Raw genomic sequence first — 25,627 nt, 5'->3', positions numbered from 1 at the left:
GAAGGCTATAGGTATAACGTACATTGTTGTAATGATTGGTTGTCCTCAAGTTACCAAGCTCTCGCTAGGAGTATCGATGACTTCAGTTTTTGACAAATGTGTAATTCCCAGTCTAAGGAATTGAGGGAAGGAAAAAGCCCCCTGCACTGTCTGCCTTGCTGGATGAGGAAGCTCTGCTGAGCTTGTGTGGTTTGGAAGTCGTTACCTAGCTGATGTTGTAAGATGGATTTTTTTAGAGGAAGAAAACCCAAGTTTCAGAAAGTTGTTTTTTCCCCTAGTTTTAAGTGTTCTAAAAGATGAATTAGTTCTTGACACAATACAATACTTTATTCAGAGGTTGGCTTTACAGATAGGAGGATACGTACATCAAGTGGTGCTTCTAAAAGAAAACAAAAAACCCAGTCCCTCCTTGATTTGATTAACTTGGTTGATTTTGATTAACTGAAGAGTGAGTTCACTGAATTAAAAAGCATTCCTTTGAGATACCAGTGATTGAAGTAATACAAAGCAGAGGAAATCGTTGTATGCCCGCTCTATTGTTCTTGCTGCTGATGGTTTAAGTATGGGGATTTGGGTAAACAACGCTTCTGCTGCAGACTAAGCCCTCCCCTGTTGGGAGGCAAAACTAGTTTGCAAAGCACCCTTGTGCCAAGATGCAGCCTGGGTCCTCGGTGGAAGTCCAGTGATTAAATAGCGACTCTGACGTTGGACTCCTACCATCAGCAGAGCTTGTCTCAAGAAAAACTGCAAGCAATACAAGTTCCAGTTCTGGTTAAGACAGTAGTGAAGATAATGAGGAAAGCCTGAGGACAGAAGAAATGAGGCACCAAATAAAAATAGCTGCACAGATTTTGTTTTCTGGGACATCAGAGCAGTCCCCTGCGGATTCTTGCTTCCCCCACTTCTTCAGGACTGTCAATGAGCTTGACAGTGTTTGCTTATTACTTTTTATGGCATTTTGATTGCAGTGTTGGCTTGGGGTGACGTGATCTCTGTGTGTGTATATGCACATGGTAGTGAGACAGAGAGCTGGCAGCCTTGTTAGTTAAAGTTGAGGCAGAAGTAGCAAATAGTTAACATCCGTCCAAAATGGACAACTGGCATACTGCACAGCTAAACTGAGCGTTTAAAGTAGTGAGCACTGACTTGCTTTCCCCTTTTCTTCCTCCCCCAGGATTTTCAGATGTTGACCACACGTACGCGCAGAGAACTCAGCTGTTTGATACACTAGTCAACTTCTTTCCAGACAACATGACCCCTCCTAAAGGCAACCTGGTAGACCTCATCACGCTGTAACGGAGCAATCACTGGACTGTGGAAGAGGGGAAAAGCATCCATTTTCAGTATTTTAATTTTTTTACTGCATTGATTGACTGCTGGGATGAAGTAATATAGCAACCCCTAGGTGTTTGAGAGGGGTTTTATACTTGTATGGTGAATCCCTGAAGCTTTTCCCTTGGAGTAGGTTAATAAAATGTAACTGACGTACTTCCAACTAAATATATATATTTTTTCTGACTTTGGATTTTGAGTTAGCAAATGTAAGATGAAAAGGTGGGGGGAAAGAAAAAAAAAATAAAACCCAATCATGCAGTGATCGCTTTTGCCTGTAGAGGAGAATTGAGATTTGTGGGTTGTCTGGAATTAAAGATGATGGGTTTTATTTTGGGTTTCGTGAGGAAGGGTGGGAGGTTCTTTGCTCATTTGTAGCTAGTCATGATATATTGCTTTATCCTACAACTCCATCCTCAGCAGCTGAGTAACTTGGCGGCAGGACACTGGCACGCGTTGAGGTAATAGTAATCTATGTGTCTTGAGTCTTGTAATCGCAGTGTGTCATGTGAAGGGGAGCGCGTGTTACAAATCACATCTCCTCGTCCCAGAACTGGGCTGACAGTAGTGTCTAATTGCATCTGATATCTGGTCTAAACCTAAACGCCTATCTTCCATTCTCTGGAGCCTTCCACTTAGACCTGACAGGCAAGTGGGAACCTCAGAGAAACTGCTGGAAAATGGGAGTGCAGTCATTGTCTGCACAGGCCCCTTTTTGGGGTTTGTTCTGTTTTCACTGCCGTGCTCTTCTGATGAGAAACCATGCAGGTCCTCGCAGAGCCCGGCAGAACTGGGTCTTCCACCACACGCACACCTAACCTCTGCAACCTGACTCCAGGTTGGGTGTAGGATTTCTGAAGCAGATTGTCTTCGTTTACGTGCACCTGTGCTTCTGTGTGCGTTTGTCAATGTGTAAATGTAAAGAGGATTGCTCCCAACAGCTTGTCTCCTTCCTATGTAGTGCAGCTCATTCACTTTTAAATGCATTTTAGACCTAGATCTGAATGTGAGGGAAGCCTTTTTAGCATAAACCTCTTTGAAAGCAAGCTGATGCGTATGTATAGAAAATACATGCTTCCTCGCTTGAAAGCCTTCTTTATAAATAAGGTAAGGGCTTGGTGCTGCACTATGAAGTGGAATGCAGGATACGCGTACCCAGCATTAGAAACTTTTTGCATTTGGTGTCAGTGAGCATTCAGTACAACCTGGCGGATGTAAATATTTATATGAGACTGCAAAGCTTTACGTCCAGAAATGTTCATGCCAGTAGGATATCATTGCTGCACCCACTGTGGCTACACGACTCCTGTTGAACTTGATGGAAGTCTTGTGTGTGCAAAGATGATTTGAACTCTTGAAATAAAGAGTTAGTGAAGTGTCTTTTTCAGAGCTCGAGTGTCTGCTTGCTTTGATTGCATTGTACTGCCTCTTTATCATGTTCTTTGTGTGGCTTTTGTAGTCCTGGTAAGTTAGAAATAAATTAAAAAACTCATACTAGTGTTTAATCACTTAGAAAGGAACAGTATGTTAAAGGCTGGGCTTTGCTTTGTCTTCAGAGAGGACATGAGACTGTTTAGACATTGTATACTTCAGTGGATGGCAAACCAGATGTCTGTGGAAGAATCCACTCAGTGCAGTAAATGAAATCTGATGAAATTGTTTCTTTGAAACATTGCATTTTTTTTTTTCCCGGTGACATGGAAAGTTTTATGTCACTGCTAGGCTTTACGAAGTGCCACCTTTGCTGACACTTTGTTAACTAGTTAAAGTAGAGCTTATATGGTACGAATGTAGATACTGACGGTGCTATACTGGGGGAATATTCCAATTGCGGTGTTGTTTCCATTGAGGTTGAACTGAGCACTTTCAATGCAACCAGCCAAAATGCTGCAGCCCTCTAGCACTTAACATTTTAGTGCTGTTGTGCTCCCTTATCACTTGATCTCATTGCCTGTGTATTCTCCATCTTCTGTCAGATGATTAATTGCTTTTTGTGACTGTTTACTAAGAGCTTGGTTGATTAGAAAACTTTTTATGTGTATACCTTCGATGACTACGTGTGAGGCTGAACCCAAAAGATACAACTAGTCTGAGGAGCCTCGGTGACACACAGTGGAAGTTCAGGAATGCCAAAAGCTTTGTGAATGGTGTTGCTGGTGAGCAATGCGTCGTGTCAGGCTTGGTTTGTGTTCCAGAAATTCGATCAAAACTCATTGTCCTCTGCGTCGGGGGGTGCATGCAAAGCCTGAGAGCCTGGCTCAGTTTTTTGTAGCATAGCGTAAATGAATGATTTGTCAGAGCGAGGTGAACATTGCTTCTGCAGGACTGACAATCCCAGCTAATGAGAGCACTTCAGGATGATCAAATATTGACCTGCCTTTATCCTGAGCAGATTGATTTCAGCTCGCACGAGTACAGTTTATGGATTACAGCTGGTGATTAACCAGCAGCAACTATGTGCTCAGCTTCGGAGTATTTGTTGAGCAGCAGAGGCACCCTGTGGCCAGAGAGGTTAATCCAAAGTGAAGGTTTCTTGTGGCTTTGCCAAGGGTCTTCCCTGGTTCTGTGTCCTTAAAGCTAGGAGTCAAAATTAAATTATTTCTTTGCATTGGTGTATGCTACACTACCTGATTTAAAAACTAATTAAAAATTCTGAGCAGTGAAGCATAAATTTCCTTTCAAAATAAGCCAGTTATTGACAAGCAGTTACAGGGAGAGTTCTTAATTTAATTACATGCAGATCTTTAAAGATACTGGTGGTATTCCAGGAAAGTTAGATGCGAGCATTACAGAAATACTGAAGTACAAACAGAAAAGAGACCCACTTGATCTGAAAACAGCCACCTGAAAACGTTTCACAGCACAGTGGATGCAATGTTATAAATATACAAGCTGTATGTGGGAAGTCTTCAAGTCTCACCCTTACTGCTTGCAGGCTGTAGCAGAGACGGCTTTTTAGCTTACACAAGACAAGCATACTATATTTGCTTTTACCTTATATTATAAGGTGACTTTGTGTATGGATTTAACACTGCCTAATCTTTGCACTACATTAGTTTATCTCCAAATTATGTGTTAACTTGTAAATAAGGTATTGCAAAAGAAAGCATCGTTACTTGTCAGAGGGGGACTCATTTATGGTGACTCAGGTCTTTAAAGCCAAAGTTACAAGGTTCTGGTATGTTTTTTTTAAAGCTGTAGGAAGTCAGGGTGGAATAAACTTGTTACAGACATCAAGACTTCAGTCCTGGTTTAACTTTTTTTTTTTTAAATCCTTTTGAGATCCATGAGTTTGGTTCTTCACTGCCTCTGGCCTTCAGCATAGTTGCCCTTACAATCTTATTCAGTAGATCATCTCTTTGGAAAACATGAAATTCTTCTTCATGCAAAGTTGTTCCTATCAAGTGACACGTTCTAGAGAAATAAAACTCTTTGGATTTGATTTTTGGTCACTTGGATTAGGCAGAATTAAGTGAGTTTCTTAATGATTGTCTTGTACAACCCCTCGTAGTAGTCATGAGGCAGAAGTCCTTAAGAGTTCTTCCAAAATAACTTCTCCAAGCAAGTACTGCTATCGTAGTGTGACCTAACACGTTTTCACGTGGCAGGTGGCAGAAGGACTTACTTAGATGTTTTTGTTACAAATGAGGAGACTATAGCCACCTCCTTGCCCTTTTTTTTTTTTTTTGAGGGTCCCATTAATTAGTATTGCTTCTGGTGAGACCTGAAGGGTGATGTGAAGTAGTTATTGAAATTAGTTGTAGCTTTTCTCTTCTGGGTCTTTGAAAGATAACATTTGTGATGTATTTATTCTTAAACATCTCTTCCTTTTGCTGAGTATAATGAGGAAGGAGAACTTAGTCTCAGAAAAGTTTAGTTTGCCCTTTTTCCGGACAGCATCCCATATGTGTCGTTTAGGTAGTGATATCCAGTTGTGTAAATAAATGGGATTTGGTTCTGTTTGCCCGGCATGGCTCTTTGTGCACACCTGATACACGCTAGCTCAGGGGTCAAGCTGGAGGTTCCTACCAGATCAATTAGCAAAATCATGCTCTCGTTTTGGAAAATCAATCTGTGAAGACCCGATTGGAAAAGCTTTTCTAAGGTATTTGCCTTGTGCAGCGGCAACTAGAGTGAAATTAGGAAACTTTCCCAAAGAACACACTAAAGCTTGCCTGTATGAAGATTGTGCTGGAGTAAGGATGCAGTGAGAGGCTTAAATTAGACGGCTGACATTTTTTGATCGTTGATTGTAATAGCCTAGCCTAAAAACTTAATGACTGAGGAGTCAGTGAGCAAATGAATTGGACCGCTTATTTGCAGGAGAGCAGGCTCTTTGTAGAAGCACTGGGGCTAGTGGCAAGGGATCGCGATAGCTTTATCTGTGTTTTTCTTTAATCAGCAGCCACAAGTGTCAGGGTCTCCATTAGCTGTTTCTTCTTCCAGAAGAGACTCCTTCCAAAGCAGAGTAATGACTCTGGAAGAGTGTTTTCCGTAGGGCTTTGTGGAACAGCTGTTTTCTGAATCATTTTCCTGATGCGTGCAAATTTGTAGAAGGGAGTTTTCTTTATCACAAAATTGTACACCACTCTTGCCCTGCTGTGCAAACTTGCACTTGAGTGCTGCAGGCAACGAGTGATAAATTCAGAGCAGTGTTCTGAGAAACACTTGAAACTTGTTTGCTGCTCTTATTGTAAGAAAGATTAGCATTAATGCCACTTGTTTCAAATACAGGAGGGTGGCAGGTACCTGTAACGCTAATAGTATTAACTCTCTTGCTGCCTCCTGTATTTCAGAATTGAGAAGGAAATACTTTTGTAGAGCTTATCGAATGAAACTTTTAGTATGAATTAGCGCTGTGCAACCTTAAACTTGAATGCTCCTACATCTCTGCACATGCAGTAATTCTGTTGATATAATGCTGTGCTCCTTCTGGGGAAAATGGCAAAAATTATTAGATACATTTCCAATTCGGTACCTTTGTTTTTAGAAGTGGAAAAATGTCTTGTGAAACCTTGAGTCCTGGTGTATGCTTTGAATTTTAGCTTATTAATTGTGGTTGGCTCGGAGCTGAGGAATGTTTGGCTATTGTCAAGTGAAGTCCTGACAGTAAAAGCAATTCATGTATGTCTCTGGAAGTGCTTGTGTTGTTTTATAGCTGTAGTTGTTACAGAAACAGAGGTGGGCCCAGTTTAAAAAAAGAAAAAGAAAAAATTATTGCTGTTCTGATTAGGGGAAAAATTGTAGAAATTCTGAACAAGCTTGGCCAATTTCGATAAGCACACATGATAATTTGGAGATGGGTCTTATTTTGTGAAAGGAGAGTTTAGGAACAACTATAGGACTTGTTCTTGATATAGATTGATAGTAGTATATAAGCTGTAAATATTGTTGAAATGTAAATGTACTGTCAGAAGCTTGTTATTACTGTATCTAAATGCCTATAGGTATGGTAGACCTGATCATATCCTGTCATGGAAAAGGTTATGCTGCAAATTATTCAAGCTGTGGTAATGACTTATAGGCAAAGATCCCTGTTTTACTGAAAGCCTCTATTATAATGAAAAGCTGGAGTGGAAAAAGTAGGTTTACTGTACTGGAACACTGGCTCAGCACTTAGATAAATTGTCTCCAGATGCTTTTATCTGTAGGCAGTGGATCCAACCGTGGTTTTAGAGTGGAAGCCAGTTAATGACCTGCTTGTTGCTGTTTGAGAGTCGCACAAGAAAACGTCGCAGTTGATGCCAGCAGGTGTCCTTTCAGCGTTCCTGGCAGAGGTCAAAGAAGCGCGTGGAATTTTGGATTTTCCACGTATGCTTTGGTATACGTAAACCTCTGAAGAGGATAGTGGTTGCGGGAGTTGTATATAACGCCAGCTTGTATGGCTTAGGCGTGGAGGTCTGCAAGGCAGCATCGTCCCCAAGCACAGGTCCTAAAGGTAACACATTGCTGCTCTCTCCTTTGCTTTCATATATCTGAACTCGATTTGTTAGTGATGAACTCCAGATACTTGCTGTGACCCAAATTCATCTCTCTGCTTCCAAATATCTACAGCCACAGACTTGCTTAAGCTGCTGTCAGTGTATCACTTCAGTACCCTGAAATCTTAATTTCTAGTTGGTGCCGACAAAGGTACATGTTGTCTTGGCTTCCAGCTGTTTGCTAAAAGTCAGCACAGCTTTTACTGACGACCTGGAGACTGCAAGTATTTGAGTGCTGTCAGAAATCAGTTGGCTCTGTTCAGCTCTAGCGTGGCATCGCAGTTCATTCCTGGGAAAGGTGGCGTGAGTGAATAGCTCAAAACTGGCTCTACCAGGTTACATTTTTGGTGTTGCTACTAATTTGAAAGGAAAATCTCTCACTAGCATGTATACTGTCCAGCGTGATGGTCAAAGCATGGTCCCTTGGGTATTCCCCCGTTCATTCCGACTTTTTCTTTCCCTGTCTGACTGTTCACTGCTATTAAAATGCTGTGCCTTCAGATTTCCCTCAGTTTAATAGAGCACCTACTGAAGAATTAAAGGTTAGAGCTGCATGGTGGTTATTGAGGCATCAGTTTCTCCATGTCATATGATCATACCCTAGTTGCTTCCTTCGCAAAACTCCTTACTGCTGCCTCTGAAGCAGTCAGGGAGGATCCTTGTGATTTACGTTGTTCTCCCCAAGGGCTGTTCCTCCTCCGAGGTAAGGACGGGGGGAAGCGTGGGAGCTGAAATTCCAGCAGCAGCATGGTGTGTTGTCTGTGTAATGCTGCAGCATACACCTCGTTACTTGTGCCCCTCCGTGCCCCAATGTTCAGGGCTGTGATAAGCCTTCCCTCCTGTCTCAGCAGGGTTTATTTTGCATGGCACCAGGAGTGTGATAGCTGTTTGACAGAAGACAAATACAATTTTACTGACTCTCAAGTTCATTTAAATAATAGTTCTAGCTTTCTGCCACCTGCTTTCATAATCCCGAATCTTTCACTGGTGGAGGCAAACAGCTAGTAGTTGGGGTGTTTGGTTTATTTCTGCAGTGTAGCAGGGCAGAGGGAATGGGAAGAGGAATAGGCTTGGGGATAATGCAGTGATAGCTCATGTGAGTGTGTGTTTAAGATGTGGTTTGTCTTTTGTGGAAGGACTTTGAAGACTATTAACAAGTAGGTCTGCTATTTAGAGTTGATTTTTTTTTTTTTCACACGAGCTGGATTCTCTGGCTCTTTTTCAAATGGAAGTGATGTAAGACCAGGATCTTCTAGTCCTAGAGCTTCACCTCGAGCTTTGGCCCTCTCCACTCTAAAGACACTAGAGAGACTAACAGAATTTTTTTCTCCCCAGTCTCTCTGCAGTGATTGCAAAGAAGCCAGTTGGGCTTAAAACTGTTTAAACATTCTGGAGGTTGTGCAGCACAATCAGCTATCAGACCAGGTCTGGCAGTCTTAAGAGACTGTTAAAACCTAAATATGTTCTGAGCTTTCTGATGAAAGCTGCCGGTGAGATTAAGGGAGATTAGCTGCTTTTTAATTAATACGATGGTGGGAAGGCTAGACTACAACAGTGGCTCCAGTGGTTACAGCCTTCTCCATGTCCCAAATACCAATGGACAGGTTTTTCTCCCTAATGATGAGAAAATACACTTTAAATATCCTGACTTTGTAACTAGCTGCCCAAGGGGTTCAATGAATTACTTCGTGTTTCACTAAATAGAAAAGTGCTGCAGCATGTGAACAGGTCTGTTCATTGAAAAAGCTGCTTTGAGGCTGAGAAGTGGGGTTTTTTTTTTCTGAGGTTTTGACAAAAAACTGAGCTCAAAAAAGGGGAAAATGGCTCTTATCAACCTGTGCTTTCTCAGTTGCAAGTCAATGACTTCACTGCAAATAGTCCAGTCTGAACATCGGCTGATCCTTCTACCTCTGCTTACCCTGCAGTAATACGCGCTGTCCAAAAGGTGACAGCCTGATTTCCTTCCCCAAGCAGTGCGGAGAACTCCTATACTGGAGAAGACTTTTATCTAACCGTGGAGGAGATAACTATTGTGCCGCTGACTTGTTTTCCCCTCTCATCTGCCATGGTAATTGGGAAGGCAAACTAGCAGTGGAGGCTGAATGTTTCCTTCATCTCTTCTTCATCATTCCTATCCTTCCTCCCCTCTCCCTCCTGTTGACGTTTTGATGTGCAAAACACTTTTCACTTCAGAAGCTGCTGTGCTGGGTAGTGGAAAAGAAAACAAAACCCTAGTTATTAGTAGCTGTTACTATTTACTATATTTTCTGCTATGTCTTCCAGCATACCCTCCTCCACAGCAGGAAATGAGGGGATGCTGGGGAGGCCAAAAGCAAGAGAAAAGAGCTTAATTATACAAACAAATGTGTTCATGGGAGTCTTGAGTCTTGGAGGCCCCGAAACTTGCAGACCACTTTGCCTAGGACAGAAAATTAAAGCCCGTTGGCTCATTCTCAGTTAATGGGAAATGACATTCCCATCCTTGTGGGCTGGTGGTTGCGTGCATCTCGTATATTTAGATGCTGAGATGCACTGTGCCTCATTTTAGAAGTATCCAGTCTCGGTAAACATTTTCTCTTTGAATGTTGTAATTTGAAACTGCTGAAACAACCTCTCTCTTCTAGATGCATTGATAGCATAGGCAGGATCAGGGTAGCTTGGGGTTAAACGCTGCTGGCTGGACACTGTAACCTGGTTAGGGGTGCTTTTTCAAGCTGTTTCTTTGAGCTGTTGCCTCTACTCTTCCGTAGCGCTGTACAGTGTGGTGGTTTGTTTGTCTGGACCTTCGATGTTTGTCCTCTACACCCTCCTGTGGTCCCCCAAAGCTGGTTATTCCCTATGTAGTGCTTGGAGTTGAGCGTCTGCTCCCTGTCCAGAATTTGGCCCTTTTTTCCGTTTTGGCATCCGACTTGAAGCATTTACGTCTCTACAGCAATGCCGCAGACTCTGGTGTCCGTCTGAATTCCCTTTGGTGTCTGTCCTGCAGTTGTTGTCTCGGACACCTGACCACAGGAGAGCTGAACCGAGAGGTGCAGACAGCCCTGGGCTGGAAAGGAGCGTCTGCGGGGTGATGAACACGGTGGACCGCACACGTGTTTTAATAAGCAAGTCAAACATTGACTAGTCCTATGTTGAGCCCGTGGTGGTTACAGGCATCGTTCCTGGACTCTGGTGATTCCCCATCCTGCTCTTTTCTTTACAGCTAAATGGATGATCTTTGTTCAGCCTGGAGTGTTAATTTTCTTCCTTGGCATAAATCATCTTTGATAATTTCTGGGTTGATACGTAAGCCCCATGCTGTACATAAATGAATGAGTGATACGAGGAATATCTGCAAATGTAGTTATGTTGTATGTAATGTACATAAGGAGAGAATGTATTTTGTTCATTTTTTTTCTTAATAAAAATGTATATGCTAGCAAGGGTGTTTATTTAAGATCTGTTTGTTCTAACATCGCGTGCTTCTGGGAATGGAAAAATGTCTGTGAAGGTCTTGTGGTGGTGCAGAGATTGTGAAACCGGTGGTGCGTTATGCCTGGGCGGCAGGCACTGTTCCTGCTGGAGGAGCCTGCCGTGTCCCTCTGCACTGCACAACAGCGGAGAAAATACCCTGTTCCCTGAAATCGGTGAAGGGCTGGGTCGGTATCCCATAAATCCAGCGTGTGCTTCGCAGTGGCAAAAACTTATATTGGGGTGGAACACGGACCTAAAACATAGGCTGATGCAAACCCCTGACTTTTAATATTTGATCAAACCAAACTCCCTTTTTTTTTTTCCTTTTTTCTTTGCATAACTGAAAGCTTAACCTGGAACAAAATGCTTTATTTTGGGCACTTGAAGGCAAATGGAGATGCTGAACTGCCCACGCTGCCGCTGACCCTGCTGTTGCCCTTGCTTGACGGCCCCCCTTCGTTAGGCTGCTTTGGCTCACGGGCGCGATGTTTGATTCCCTCCTCCGCAGCCGGTCCGAAGTGTGAGGAGGGGTCGGGGGCTAGGAGTGAGTTAGGACGAAGTGCAGAAATCGGGGCAAGCTCCCTCTCCCTTCCTGCCAACATGAGCCTAAAGCCACTAATAGTTCAAACAGGCGCTCTGGCTGTCGTGGGGCTGCCCTCACCCACATCAGCCGAGCATCCCACCCCTCTGGATTTTCTGCTTTTTTTAATTAAGGGAAGTTTTTCACCACTATCACGCTTCCTTCTGCATGGGGGAAATACGAGCTCCTCCATGCCTGGCTACCCCTGATCGTCTGGGTTGGTTTTACTCCTGCCCCTCCAATGTTTTCACGTGTCCTTGCTAGCAGGACCGTGCAGAGCCTGCGCTGGGTTTCCAAACAAGCTCAAACCACAGCCAGTTGTAACATCTGCGTTAACGGAGAGTTGTGGCTCTTGAGCACAAGCTCTGCTCCCCCCACCCCTTTTCACTCAGCCAAGAAACAAGCCTTTTACATAAGAATGTTTATTGACAGAAATACATGATGCTTTCAAAATATATTTGTAGGAAAATGCAAGAATAATCTCTACAATCCAGTTCCTCAGTAAATTCCAGTGTAAATCAGACTCCTGTCCCCGTGAGAGATGCTGCTATACAGTATGTAAGAGCTCTATTACATGTGCAAGGTTCAACGGGTAGCTGCCTTGGGAAATAGGTTCTCCTTCTGCAGTCCCTTATGGATTATGTCTTCCCCGGTATGTCTTCTGTAGGCAACAGTCACAGTATCAGCCTCGTCAGTTGGGTCATGGCACTGTGAGCGGGAGATAAATGGTCCTAAAATATTTACACGTTCCTTGTGAATCTGAAAATAGAAAAAGTCTCTTGCAAGGACATCTGAGCTGCTTGTAAAACTCTCACCAAAAGGTAAGAGCAATAATCTCTTCGTACAACGTGTCGGATGTTAAAGCTGTTTTGGGGGAGAGAAGAGGAGCGTGGGGAAGGGAGGAGGGGCAGGGAGGGAGGAAATGCCTGGGTAGATTTTTTTTAATTTATTTTTGGTCTAACAATTATGGCTACAGTCTACAAAGGGAAGGATTAAGGCCAAAGATGCTCATCACTGCATTTCCTACCTGATTTTTTTTTTTTTTTTGCAAAAAGAATGTTCTCAACATAAAAAACGTACTGCTTTTTCCGTGGAAGTAGTTCTTTAAATAGGGGAAGGAAAATCTACTATAAAATATTAGTGGTTTAAAAATATGGTGTCTGGAAAAATAAATAAATGTACAATTCCTATTCAAATATAAATCACTGTAAGCACTTGCTGAGCAGTTAATATCTTCACTGGTCGCTGCTCGGAAAGATTTAAGGTTGCTTGATCTCAAGCCTTTGTAGGGTTCTCTCGGAAAGTCTTTGGACCTGATTCATTAAAGCACTTTGGCATCTCTTCGCTGGAAAGGGGGATCTTAGGCACATGCCAAAACCCGACTGCCTGGAGATGCTCTGCCAGGGGCACCCTTACGGCAACGGCAGCCCCGGCGGCCAAAACCTCGCTGCTGCCCCGTGTTTTCAACGCATTTATTTTCTGCGAAGGACAGAAACGCGAGGTCACTGTCCCGCTGCTCGTCTCTTGGGGCAACTGGGAAGGAACGCGCTCACGAAAGCAATTGCAAACGCTGAGACCGGTTCTTTGAGCCTTGCTGCAACGTTAAAGAGCTGAACTCGATGCTGCCTGAGCGGGGACAAAGCCGTGGCGTGGGGTTAGCCGGGTGGGAGGCGTTTTCCTGCTTTGTGTCGCATTTTGATCCCTTACCAGACTGGCCTTTAGCTTTTTCTTTTTTTTTTTTTTTTAATCCCCCACCCACCCACCCCCCCCTCCAAAATTACTTCCCCGTAGTGCAGTGCACAGGTAAGTGAAGTGTGCTGAATACATTGCTAATGAGTAGCAGGAATATTTACATACAAAAATATATAGGTTTGAACACTTCAAACTCTGCCCTTCGGTGCAGGAGAGAAGGGAGAAGAGCCAGTCCCTTTGAGATGTATCTTCTGCCAGCTTTCTGTCCGGGGGCCGAGCAAACGGCCCCAACCCTCTCCTTTGTGAGTACTGCCAAGGACTGACTCGACCTGGGTTTCTCCAAGCTTTCCATTGCTCAGCTCTGCTTTTCCCCTCGTTCAGGGCAGCCACGGGAGTGGATCCCCGTCGTGTTGACGTGGTGGCAGAGCCCAAAGGAAATCGCCCCATCGTCTGCTGGCGAATGCACGGTTTATGGCAAGCAGGGGGAGTGGAAGGGCCGTGCTCGGGCATCCCTCTTCATCTGCAGCTCCTCTGGCTTGCAGAGGGCTTGGGACCGCCACCATCCTCATGTGTTGGGAGATGCACTCGCCCAAGTGACCTTCTGGTCCTCTCCTCTCTTTCTCATGTGCTGGAGGATTGAGCCCCGCTCTGATCCCTGCTTCTGCCGGGGCTGAGCTGCTTCACTGATGCCAGAGCAAAGGTGCCCGGTGTGAAACTGTCCCCCTCCTTTTAGAGCCATTTACGAGCTGTGATGGGGAGTGGAAAATCAGAAATGGCCTCAGACCAGCCACTTTCTACTCCTGCATATTTTTCTTTTCCCCTCTAAAGACTTACGGCAAAGGGAGACCTGAACAAGAGACCAAGGGCTGCAGGACAAAGCTCAGTCCCAGCTTCGCTGCTGCGCTGGAAGTCTCTTTGCAGGTCTCTGTTATTTTACTGGCTTTTGAAGAAGAGCTTGAGAGTGTGAACTGAGCTTATAAACCTTGTGGGGAGGAAACACCAAGGGCTGTACCGATGGAAAACCCTGAATACCACCAAGCTACCTGGCTCGTGCTTCTGTTGCTCTTTTATCTCTCCTGCTCATGCAGGAAAACACGACCGCAAAAATCACAAACCATCACGGTGCACGTAACCCACGGTCTGGGGCGAGGATGGATGTGGGCCGTGAGGTGCTGCTGCGTAATTACCGGCAGGCAATCAGCACTTCTGTGGGGAAATGCAGTGGCAGAGCTCGTCTGCGCTGGAGCTGGGCCCCTGCACCACGAAACCCCCAACCTTGTGCCTGGGCTAGCGACCAGGCATCGCTCTTGGTCTCATTACACCCTTCCTAGGAGGGATGAACTCCAGGAATTACTCCTTTTCCTCTCCCTCCCCTTTGCATCAATACAAGAAGCTGCTCTGCCTCTCCTGGCCTCCAACCAGGTGCAGGATCCGTCCCGCAGCCCTTTGCGGCGCAGCTGGCGGTGGCGCGGGACTGAGCATCGCTCGGCACTGCTGCGTCCCTCCCATCCGGCCGGGTCTGGATCCGTTCCTTTGCCTGTGGCACAACGTGGGGCTCTTGTGCGTTTTAGCCGGCAGTTTATGGGGAGAGGATGGAAACTGGATTAAAAAGGAACAGGCTGTTCCAGCTTTTTCTGCTCAATACCTGGGTGTTTCGTGCTGGGGAGGGCAGAGCGATGACTAAACCGCGTGGGCCAGAGGATTTTTCTAGCCCTAATTGCCAGGTGCCGGTTTGCTGTCGGGCGTTGTGCTCCCTCTCCCATCCTATTTACATTTCTTTCTTTTTATTTTTCGAGTTGCTCGATAGCTGGAGGCTGTGGTTGGACGCGGGACAGGAGGGGGACACACTGGGAGGAGACACCAGCAGCTCTTCGGGAGTAAAGCCACCCCGTTCGTCCACGGCTGGTCAGGTCTGGCGTGGTAGGTCCTGCTGAGCACCCGTGGGTGATGGAGGGTGCTTGTCCGGATGCGGCCACCATGGTGGCTTGTGTTGACAACGCGGCCCAGAGGTGTCCTCTCGTGTCCCTTCTTCCATCCTGCACCCCATGTGGTGGCACGAGGGGCCGTGATTAGTTCATTAAGGGATTTTCTGGGATTTGTTGGGGATTTTGCCTTGTTTTGGAGTTGTGTGCATGTGCGTGTAGGGATTATGGGTGGGGTTTTTTTGGGCGTGGTCGTTTTTTGCTTGATCCGAGTTCTGTATCCTATAAATGCGTGTCCTCCTCTTCCTCCAGGTCCTCCTTCATGAGGGTGTCGAGAGGAACAATCCAGCTATCCCCCAGCTCGCCGTTGAGGTTCACCTTCTTCTCCTGCATTTCGGAGGAGGTCTCCATCACCTCCAGCGTGGGGTTATCGTGGTAGCCGTTCTCCATCGTCTGCAGCTCCTCAGTCAGGCGCTGCTGCGAGGAAAGAAAACCCAGAAACCCTGGTGAAAAACAGCTTGGCGATGCTGTGCATGCCACCTTGGGGCCATCACCTCACAGCCAGCCGTGGCCGCTGCCCCGTATAGAGGTATATAACAACATATAGAGACTTTCATGGTGAGGTTGAGGCTGGGGGCTGCAGTCAGCGCTGGCGCAGCGAAGGGGATAGCGTGGAGCTGGCAAGAAGGAGACTCTGCTAACGGTGGGAGGGAGGAAGGAGCAGCCAGAGACACGTGGAAAACCTCCAGGAGCAGCTGCCAGCTTCAGCCTGGCCGGGGACCCACAGCTCCATCCCCCGGGACCTCAGGAAGAGGCCGAGCATCTTTGCCGTACCCTGATCCTGCCTCCCACCTCCTGCCTCCCCAACTTGACTCCATTCTTCCTCTCCCCTTTCTGCCCCCCCTGTCCCTTTTTAGCTGCTTTATTGTTATTCTCCCCCTCGACCCGGGGGGGCAGCTCCCACCTTGCAGATGCTGCCGGCCCATTTGCCCCTCATCCTGGAGCCCTATTCTGGAGCTTTCAGTGGAAATCAGGCAGGGAAAGAACAGTCTCTCCAGCCCCTTTTCCTTTGGCCATGCATGGTTTTGGCTGATTCATGGATGAATCAGGCACTGCATCACCCCAGCGCTTGGGTACATGGTACTCCAGGCTCCAACCCAGCCCTTCATCCCCTGGCAGACCCCCAACCCATCCCAATTTTGCATTTGCCACGGCAGTTCCTTCATCCCCATCCCACCCTGGAGGGATTCACCGGTGAACTTCAGTCCTTGGTCAGCCCTTTTTCGGGGAGCGCAGGGCTCTCAGTAGGCACCCCCGTTAAAATCCATCTGGATTTACAGCTTGATTTATTACAGTGCTCCTAATAAATGTCAGGAGACAGGTGTGGGAGGGAATCCATGGAGAAGGAAAGGGACGGAGAAGTGAAACCGCAGGGCTTGGCGCTAGCAGGGGGGCTGCGAAGGCACTGCTGGGGGGGTCCCCTGGGTTGCACGTGGCGGGGGGGGGATGCGGGCAGGGATGGCGGGATGCTCAAAAGCGGAGGAGACACCTGGGCTCTTTCAGGGGCTGTTTCCCCCCGCGGGGTTGCTGGTAGAACCCCCAGATGGATGCTCGGGCAGCACTTTCTCCCCGCCGCGGCAAGGCACCCCCCCGCTGTGCAGCAAGGGGAAGGGGTCTTTAAAGCTGGGCTTTAGTAGGCTTTAGTCCTGTTAAAAGCTACTGAACCCTACCAAGCACCAGGGGTGAGAGCTGGGAGTGTTACGGATGCGGTGCCCGCCCCTCCGATCCCTGTGTTGGAACTCACATTAAAGATCAGGGCCACATGTCCATCATCAAACCCGGGGAGATCAGGGTGGATGTGCTGGTTATTTCCAAGGTAAAACAACAGCAGGGTTTAAAAGGGGGGGGGAGGGAGAGTTGGAGAAAAATAAAAAAACTTTCAAGTCATTTTTGGAAAAGAAGCAGGAGGAAAACAAAAGAAACCACCCAAAAACAAATCCAGAAAGGAGAAACGTGCTGGATTTTCTACAAACCTATTGCAATTGCTTGGAAAAAGATCTTTACCCGTGCTCTGAGCAAGAGCCGTACCGAGGCACTGGCATCCCTTGCTTTGCTTTCGCTACCTTACCCTGTGGCTGGTGGGTGTTCACCTCCAGAGCATCCAGCCAGGGCTGGTACCTGTTCCTCTGCACCATGTTATGTGAGGGACAACGCATCCCCATTGCTAAAAATACCCTATTTCTACCTGTTTTCTGAACAATACTGGGCAAGAGCGTTACACTGCTCCCTGTCTCTGCTGGGATGTTTTTCACCTCGGCCGGGGAGATTTCAGCTGAGGGATGGCCTGGCTGTGAAACCCCGCAAGCTCCAAGGGGACCACAGCGGAGGTCAAATATCTGTTGAGGTCTTGCATCCTCCCCCACTCCCTCCTGAAAAATCAAACCTTGTAAAAACAAGCCTGGTGACGGCGTTGGTTTACTCTTCCCTGCCTCCTGTGTTCATCTCCATTAGATTGCAAGCATTTAAAGCAAAGGTTGCCTTATCCCTCACCTTCACGCAGCTCCTGGCACGTGGGGCAGAGGTTGGGACCCCCTGGGAAGGATGAGCTGGTGGGGGGGGGGGGGGGGAACGACTCGAAGTAGGACCCAGGGGTTTGCCTCTCCATTGGGAGGGTGATTTACCCTAATTGCATCATTTGGCCTAATTTTTTTTTTTCCCCTTTTTGTTGCTGTCTCTCCTCCGGATCTAAATCCTCAGCAAGAGCAGCAGGGACTGATGCAAACCTCGGGTACGTGGCAGAGCTCTCCCCATCGGTGCCGCAGGGCATGGGAATGGCCAGTCCTTGCAGGTGGATGCTACGCTAAAATCACCCAGTATTGCTTCCTGAGAGAAAAACGATATTAATTTTTTCTCTGTGTCTGCTTTTCCTCAAATCCTGTTGCTGCTGCTTTGAAATCTGGCCCTGGCTAAATTAGCTCTCCTACAGGCTGAGCCGTCCAGCGTACAGCGTAGATGCCCTCCTGTGGCCGTCGTCTTGCTGTCCTCCCACCCTGCAAACAGCCGAGTGCTCCCCGCAGCCTCTGGCACCCCTGGGAAGGCATCGAGGTGATGCTGGGCACCCAGCCCTGCTGCCCTGCTCAAAAAGGTATTTTTGAGATATCTTTTTTGGGGGGGAGGGATGGATGGGTTTGAAGGGGGAGTTGCTGAGTTGAGAAAGCCTTTCTTGTCAAAATTATGACCCAAGGATGCTGCTCAGCTGCCCTGGGTGGCCGTGGGGATGGATGCTGCTCGTTGCCGTACCCCACCACCACCAGCCCCTCGTTTCCCTGGTTTTCATCCTGGCTGCCCCCCACCCCGATACCCCCAAAGGGCAGTTCCTGCCCCTCTGAAGCATCCCCAGCACTTGGGCACCTCTTGAGCAACACGCAAGGGTGGTGCCCGCTGGGCGAGCCAGGATGTCTCCACCAGCAGAGGTGGCAACACTGATGATTTTCATCTCCTGAAGATGCCTCTGGGACAAAAAGGTCCCAGGGTACCTGTCCCACCCCCCTCCCACCTTACCTGGTCCTTCTTTCGGGAGAAGCGCTGGTGGCAGCAGCCGTAGATGGCCGCGATCAGCAGCAGGGAGACGGCCAGGGTGACGATGGTGATGATCAGGGGCGTGCTGAACTCATCGTTGATTACCATCTCCCTCTCCATTTTGTCATAGGTGATGTTGGCGATGCCGAGCTGCCACAGAAGGGATGGGTCAGGCCCCGAGGAGGGCTTCCTGTGCCACCCACCTTGGGGGGCATCCGCGGGGATGACACTGTGCCCGGGGCCCCACTTACCTCCTCTAACTTGTCCTTCTTCTCCTTCAGCTCCTCGAGGACTTTTTCAGGGTCCAAAGGGACTGGGGGAAGAAAGAGGCTGTAATGAGCACAGGGTTGGAGGGGGGCAGGTTGTGCCCCCATCTCCCGGTCAACGGGGTGACCCCCTTTCTGGAGGAGGTGGGTGGAGCTGTGTGGGCATGGAGCCAACCCTTGCAGGTGCCTCCACAGCCAGACAAGGAGCTGGGACCTCTTCTCCTGGCAGGGGAACAGCCCTGGAGACCCCAGGCCCCACCATCCCCTAGCCCCGTGCTGCCCACTCCCTGGTGGGGGTCTCCGCTTCGGTGGGAGATTTACAAGCGAGACCAGCGAGGGGCTGTAACCGGCTACTCCAGGCCATGCCGGAGCGGTGCAGGATTAGTCCCCAAGGCCCAGCTGCTCTGCCCGTGGTCGGGTGCTGGAGGCTGGACCGCCCCAGCCAGCCCCTGCCCTGATGACAAAGAGGAGGAGGATGGGGCTCAGGCCTTCCTCCCCCAGCACTAAAGCAGCGTGATGCTTCCATCCTCCCAGCACCCCGGTGCTAAAGCAGTGTTTGAGCACCCCTCGGCTGAGCGGGGTTTCCCCAAAGGGCTCCAACATGGGCAAGAAACTCCCCTCTGTGGTCCCTTGGGGAAGGATTTGAGCTGGGCACTGGGTTTTAACCACTTGGGAGGAATTTTTCCTCCTAGAGACTGGTCCCTGCCTTGACTTATCATGGATGGGAGAGGGATCTGATGCATTCATTGGGGAGCAAAGCTCATTTCTGGGGTCATTTTGCCTCTCCCAAGCCTCTGAGATGGGGCAACCCAAGGAAAGGAGCCCCTCGGCCGAGCTCTAGCAGTCCCCAAGGGCTCTGCCAAGCCTCAGACTGCATCCCCCGCGCTGGGGTCCCCGACACTGGTCCCATCCCATCCCCCTCGGGGCAGGATGGGGGGATCATACTCACGGTGCACAACCGCCTGCACGGCCCAGTGCTGGGAGCGGGGCTCGCGGGAGGTCAGCACCACTGTGCACGTTTCCCTGCTGGCGTTGAAAGCGTGCTGGCCCGTCGAGCAGAAGCTCTCAAAGAAGGAGATGTTGATGCTGGTGGTCCTCCACTCGGCCTGCGGTGACAGCAGGAGCTCAGCACCGTCCTCCCACCCGGGGACCACCGAGGAGCATCCCGCCCCAGTGCCAGGGATGCTGTGTCCATCCCCATCCTCCTCCACCCCTTTGCACTGCCCGGCCACTGCCGGCCCTCCCAGAGAACAGGAAAAGTTTAAAAGTAGTTTCTTTACGAGAAGTCGAGCTCTTGGCTGCCATTCCTCACCGGGGCCCTGCGCCGGCCTTGTCTGAGGGCCGCAGGTTTTGGTCTTACAGGAATAGCAGGTTCCCAAGGGAAGCAGGGCGGGTGAGCTGGGGGAGGCCGAGGGGCCGCAGTGGGAGCGGGACAGGGCGGTGCAGCCCACCCTGTGCCCACACGGGCACCTGCAGCCCCACCACCACCCGCATTTCTACCCTCTGTCCCCACCAGCGTGGGTCCCTGTCCTCCCTAGAGCTTCCCCATGGCTCTGCGGAGGCAAGAGAAAGTGTTTTTTGCTTTTGGATAAACTGGAGCATCCCTGCAGGGTTTAGCCTGGACAGAGCCGGGTGGATGGAGCCCACCTCCCCTCTGAGATGTTCCTGAGGCTTTTTGCATCTGCTCGATGCTTCGTAGCAGCTGGGAGGTGATCGCTCTCCTGCATGCATAGCTCCTGCGGGCACGGATGCTGCCTACACAGGACTGCACGCACAGGCGCTGCGTGCACAGGTCCTATATGCAGAGATGCTGCGTCCGCAGGACCTGTGTGCACAGGCCTTGCCTGCTCAGGTCCTGCCTGTGCAGGTCCTGCCTGCACAGGTCTTGCCTGCCCAGATCCTTTGCGCACAAACCTTGCCTGCCTAAGCTTCTGCATGCACACGCTCTGTCTGCACAGGTCCTGCGTGCAGAGATGTTGCACATACAGCCCCTGCTTGTGCAGGTCGTGTACGCACGAGTACTGCGTGCACAAGCACTGTGCGCACAAGTCCTTCGTGCACAGATGCTACGTGCACAAGGTCTTGCCTGCACGGGTCCTGTGTGCAAAAGCCCTCGCTGCACACTGAAACAAGGTGCCAGGCAGCACGTGCCCTGGCTGGGAAAGGCTCTGCTCCTGCCTGCTCCAACACCCCAAACCTTCCCCTCCTTCTGCCAACACCATCCGGGCCGGGTCCCGCTCACAGGGATGGCCAGCAGCATCCCCCTTACTCCACTGCAAGGAGGGGAGCTGCCCAGCTGAGGAAGGCACCTAATCTCACCCCATCTTATCTAAATATTTGGGAAGTGGCGGTGGAGACAGGGTGCGCTTGCTGGGGCCGAAGACCGGTCCTGGGCACAGCTCCGAGGGTGAGCTCAGCATCGTGAAGCCCTGAATGAACCTGGGAACGGCCGCTGGCCCTCGCCGGTCCTTTCGCTTTGCGTGGGGAGAAACTTCCCCCAGGCCCCTCTGTTGGGTCCGTACCACCCCAGACGTGTCCCTGGGGAAAGAGCTGGAGGGGAAACCTGCCCCCAGCCCTGCGCCAGGGCAGCCCAGGGGCAGCAAGAGGAGACCTCGGCAAGGCGGCATCGCCCAGAAAGCTCATCCCCAGCGGGACAGGGAGGAGAGGGTTAACAGCTTGGTCGGGGCAGTGTTTTTATCATCTTCGGACGCTGGGTTGTGCTCCTACGCTTTAAATGTCCTGCAGTTTATCAATCCCTGCCTGTGCAGCATTTTCTGCTTGGCAGAGGCATGAAAAGCCTCTCTGCTGCCTCCCTGCATCCTCCTTCCCCAGCTTTTGCCGCAGCTCTGCCTTCCCCCAGCCCTTAATCACCCACTTCTCCTTCTACCACCCCATGGTGGGGGAAAAGACCTTTAAAATGCTTTTTTTTTTTTTGGGTGGGAAGGGAAATCAGATGTGAGGCTAAAACCCAGCTGAGCACCGAACCGCTTTGCTGCCGGACAGCGAGCGGTGCCTAAACCCTTTTAGAGGCTCAGCTGGAGGGATTTACCCTTTCTGGGGTTGGAGAGGGGCACGGTAAGGCCCGCTGCAGCTGGCAGGGATGCGCCGGCAGCGGTGCCGTGGCGCCGGCAGCTCTCCCCTCCCACCGCCGGAGCCGCTTGCATTCCTTGGCTGGAGTTGACAGGCGCTGCTGAGCAGCTCGAATCCGGTTCCCACACTGGCAGGGACCTAAAACTAACATCCCCAAATGAGGTAACAGCACTTGAGTCAACAAACTGGCCCCGCCAGCTGGATGGGGCGAGGGGACCGCGACCCTGCTCGATGAGGGGGTCCCTCCGCCTGCTCAAGGGACCGTCCTGCTGCCCCCAGACCGGTGGGTGTAACAGCAAATTCTCTCGGGCACCTGGGTGTGGGTCTGGGTGGTCCCAACAGCTTTTGCATCCCCCGGCTGGAGCAGGCTCTGGTCCTCCTCAGCATCCTCCGACTTGCCTTGCTGGGTACATCTGTGTCCCGGCTGGGGACACGATGGAGGAGCCACGCTGGCCCCCTGGGAGGTGGCCACAGGGTTGTGTGGCTCAACCAGAGCTTGGGGGACACCAGCCACCTCTGACATGGTCACGTCTTGCTTCTCCTAAGGCATTTTGGGGTTGGGATGAGGAACAGAGCAGCCATCCATCCATCCATCAACCCATCCCAAGGCTGGAGCATCCCAAGCAGCCAACGAAAACCCAGCTGAAGATACATTTGTGAGCCGGACCTTGGGAAAGTCATCCTACATAATGCAAGGCATCGAGCTAATGAGCCTCGTTAAGAAACTCATTAAGATCCTGCTGCGATCAAAGGAAGGAGAAGGGGCAAAAGGGAGGGTGGGGGAACATGGACCAAACTTCAGCGCTGGTTAAAAGCATCACCTGAAGAGGAAGGATGGTGGGAACCAACCAGCCATAAAGCACCTTTGGTCCACGAAGTGGTACCAACCATGTATTTGGCTTTTTTTTTTTTTAAGATTTACAGATTGAAGGGGTTTTTTTTATTTTTAAATTCACTGCAGCTGGAGAAACTGAGGTGCAGCGGGGTGCAATGCCCGCAATTCCCGGGTTCGTTCCCAACCATTTTGCTCGGGTCTTCGCATCGCCAGTGCTGCCCCATGAGCCCGTCTCTGCGTGGCAGGAGGTGGTCTGCATTGCCCTCTCCCCTGTCATGTGTGATCTGGACACGTCCCCCACCACCGGGCCCCCCCACGTTGCCCTCGATGCTTCCCCGGCTTCTCTCTGGAGCTGAGCTTTTAGTACAACACCGCCCCAACTCTGGCTCGTTCTTGCAGACCAGGATTGGAGCCGTTTCTGGAACACTTCTCCTTACAGCGTGCACTTTCCTGTTTTCCCACGGGTTGCGAAATGCAAAGGATTTTTTCACTTTGCTGTCAAGATTTGGCTAGAGACTTGTTTACCAGGCCTGCAAAGCAGGGAAACCAGATAGTGCCATTTCTCTGTTACCTGCTCGGCTCGGGAGGCATGAAATTTGTTGTAATTTTCAGGAATAAGCCAAGTGGAAAGTTAACGGCGAGCGGGTGGGAGGTGTTTTGGCAGCCGAGGAGAGCGATGCTATGGGAGGATGCACCCTTGCAGTCTTTCTGCAGCTGTTTCGAGGCGTAATTGGCATTTTGTACTAACAATGCTTCGGCTCGTTATTACGCCCAGAGGAATCTAAGGGAAACAGGGCGGCAGACTCGCTGGCTCGCCAGCTCCAGCGCGCCATCGCCCAGCGGAGCGGGCAGAGAGGAGCGATGGATGATGCCAAGCCGTGATGTCCGCTCATCCCTTAGCTCGCCGGCGCATCACTTCCCAGCCTTACCATCCCCCATTTCCAAAAAGCCTCCCGGCACAGCTCCACTGAAGCCAGGGGGAGGACAGTGGCTCCACACAGAACACAACTGCGCCCAGGAGGAGGAGGGAAGCATTAAACACCAACACGGTCATAAGTCACCCGGGTGCTTTAGGCTCCAAAATTAGATTTTGTCAACCTGGTGAAATGTTTTTATATATTCAATGTAAAATTTGACGGGAAGCCTTCCCAGCGTGGACACGGCTGCAGGTTCAGACATTACACGAAGCAGGGCAGGGGATGCTCTCAGGAGAGGCTGTCCTGCTGTGGCGTCTGGGCCACGGGCATCATGGTAATAAGGTCCCTCCCTGGAGTCATCCTCAACGTTAAGGGCAGCACAGCTAAGAACATCATCATTTCTGCAGGTGTCTGGGCAAGGAGCATTTACACCCAGCAGCAGCCAAAGCAGGAAGGTGATGACCATGAGATGGCAGCAGCCAGGTGCTTCCCCTCCTCCAGGAGCACGGTGGGTGCTATCTGGAGGTCCAAGCCCTCTCCAGGGCTGCCAGGCAGGGTGTCCTGGTTTCAGCAGGGATAGAGTTAATTTCCTTCCCAGTAGCTGGTACAGTGTTTTGGATTTAGGGTGAGAACAGTGTTGATAACACACCCATGTTTTAGTTGTTGCTGAGCAGTGCTTACACTAGTCAAGGACTTTTCAGCTTCTCATGCCCTGCCAGCGAGAAGCTGGGAGGGGGCACAGCCAGGACAGCTGACCCAAACTGGCCACAGGGACGTTCCATACCATGGGACGTCATGCTCAGCATATAAAGCTGGGGGAAGAAGAAGGAAGGGGGGGACATTCGGAGTTTGTCTTCCCAAGTCACCGTTAGGCATGATGGAGCCCTGCTGTCCTGGAGATGGCTGAACACCCGCCTGCCCATGGGAAGCAGTGAATGAATCCCTTGTTTTGCTTTGCTTGCACGCGCGGTTTTTGCTTTACCTGTTAAACTGTCTTTCTCTCAACCCACGAGTTTCCTCACTTTTACCCTTCCGATTCTCTCCCCCATCCCACCAGGGTGGGGGGGAGGAGTGAGCGAGCGGCTGGGTGGTGTTTAGTTCCCGGCTGAGGTTAAACCACAACACAGGGCCACCACCAAGCCACAGGGAATTTCAGGAACCGCTGTGGTCAGTAGGAGCGATCGTGCTCATCTCAGCATGTGTCTCAAGGGGTTTTATGAACACAGTGTGGCTTCACTTTGCGTCTCACCACCATACGGTGAAGTCAAGAGTCAGTCCATTTTACAAATGGGACAGCAGAGGTTCATGAACCTGAGCAGCTATTTCTGATGCTGTGCAGCATAGGCTGTGAGAAGGTCCCTGAAGTGCCAATTTCCCAACGCTTACGCTGCCTTGGCAGTGCTGAGATCCAGAAACCAGAGCGCTATAATGCCAAAAACCACCCCTGAGCCCTACCCACAGCTCAGATAGATACAACCACCCTGTCAAGATCTCACCAGCCATGTGGTGGTGTCTCTTCCTCTTTGTCATAAACTTAAAACTTCAGCCTATTTAAAAGTTATCAATATATTGCATCTTCCCTATTACAGGAAACTCACAGTTTCCACAAGAATCATTTTGAAGGTGGGTATGCCTCAGAAAATCCAGCAGACAGTACCCACCCACCAGAAGAAGGAGGTCTTGGTGTATAGTCTTGGGTTGGGCTTGCCTTTCCCCAACCTTGGCACTACATTTAACTACTCCTTGGTCTTGTAGAGGGTCTGAAACAAATGAAATAGAGTTTTTTGCTCTCGCTTTAGGGTTCCATGAGAGCTGATAGAGCACTGAGGAGCACAGTGAGTCCCAAAGTCCAGGCCGCTGTGCTTCTCAGTTGCTCTGCACTCGGATGCCACCCTACCCCAGCTGTGAGGTTGCAAGATCTCACCAAGTACACAACAACCGTGGAGGAACTCCACGTTTCTTGCTTGGGTTTTGGAGTGA

The 25,627-nt window shown here is 49.7% G+C and overlaps 2 protein-coding genes across 5 annotated transcripts in view; one reads left to right on the top strand and one right to left on the bottom strand.

Moving 5' to 3' along the window:
- The window catches only part of MKLN1 (muskelin 1), a 107,107-nt gene extending 96,376 nt beyond the window's left edge, over window positions 1–10,731 (top strand). Inside the window, exon 18 of the mRNA XM_076347428.1 lies at window positions 1,175–10,731. Coding sequence (XP_076203543.1) covers window positions 1,175–1,296 — 122 coding nt within the window. The 3' untranslated portion in view covers window positions 1,297–10,731. The remainder of the gene's footprint in view (window positions 1–1,174) is intronic.
- Window positions 10,732–13,121: 2,390 nt separating this feature from the next.
- PODXL (podocalyxin like) overlaps window positions 13,122–25,627 on the bottom strand; it is a 46,581-nt gene continuing 34,075 nt past the window's right edge. The window contains exons 5-9 of one of the 4 annotated variants that reach the window (XM_076347030.1): window positions 19,755–19,911; window positions 18,791–18,852; window positions 18,522–18,689; window positions 16,765–16,821; window positions 13,122–15,437 (exon numbers count right to left, since the gene is read on the bottom strand). In XM_076347030.1, the coding sequence (XP_076203145.1) occupies window positions 15,243–15,437; window positions 16,765–16,821; window positions 18,522–18,689; window positions 18,791–18,852; window positions 19,755–19,911 (639 nt within the window). In that variant the 3' untranslated portion in view covers window positions 13,122–15,242. The remainder of the gene's footprint in view (window positions 15,438–16,764; window positions 16,822–18,521; window positions 18,690–18,790; window positions 18,853–19,754; window positions 19,912–25,627) is intronic. The other 3 variants (XM_076347119.1, XM_076347203.1, XM_076347290.1) reach the window with 3 other exon arrangements.

This window comes from Aptenodytes patagonicus, chromosome 1 (genome assembly GCF_965638725.1).
Source record: "Aptenodytes patagonicus chromosome 1, bAptPat1.pri.cur, whole genome shotgun sequence".
Lineage (NCBI taxonomy): Eukaryota > Metazoa > Chordata > Aves > Sphenisciformes > Spheniscidae > Aptenodytes > Aptenodytes patagonicus.
This window is presented reverse-complemented; position numbering and strand designations above follow the sequence as displayed.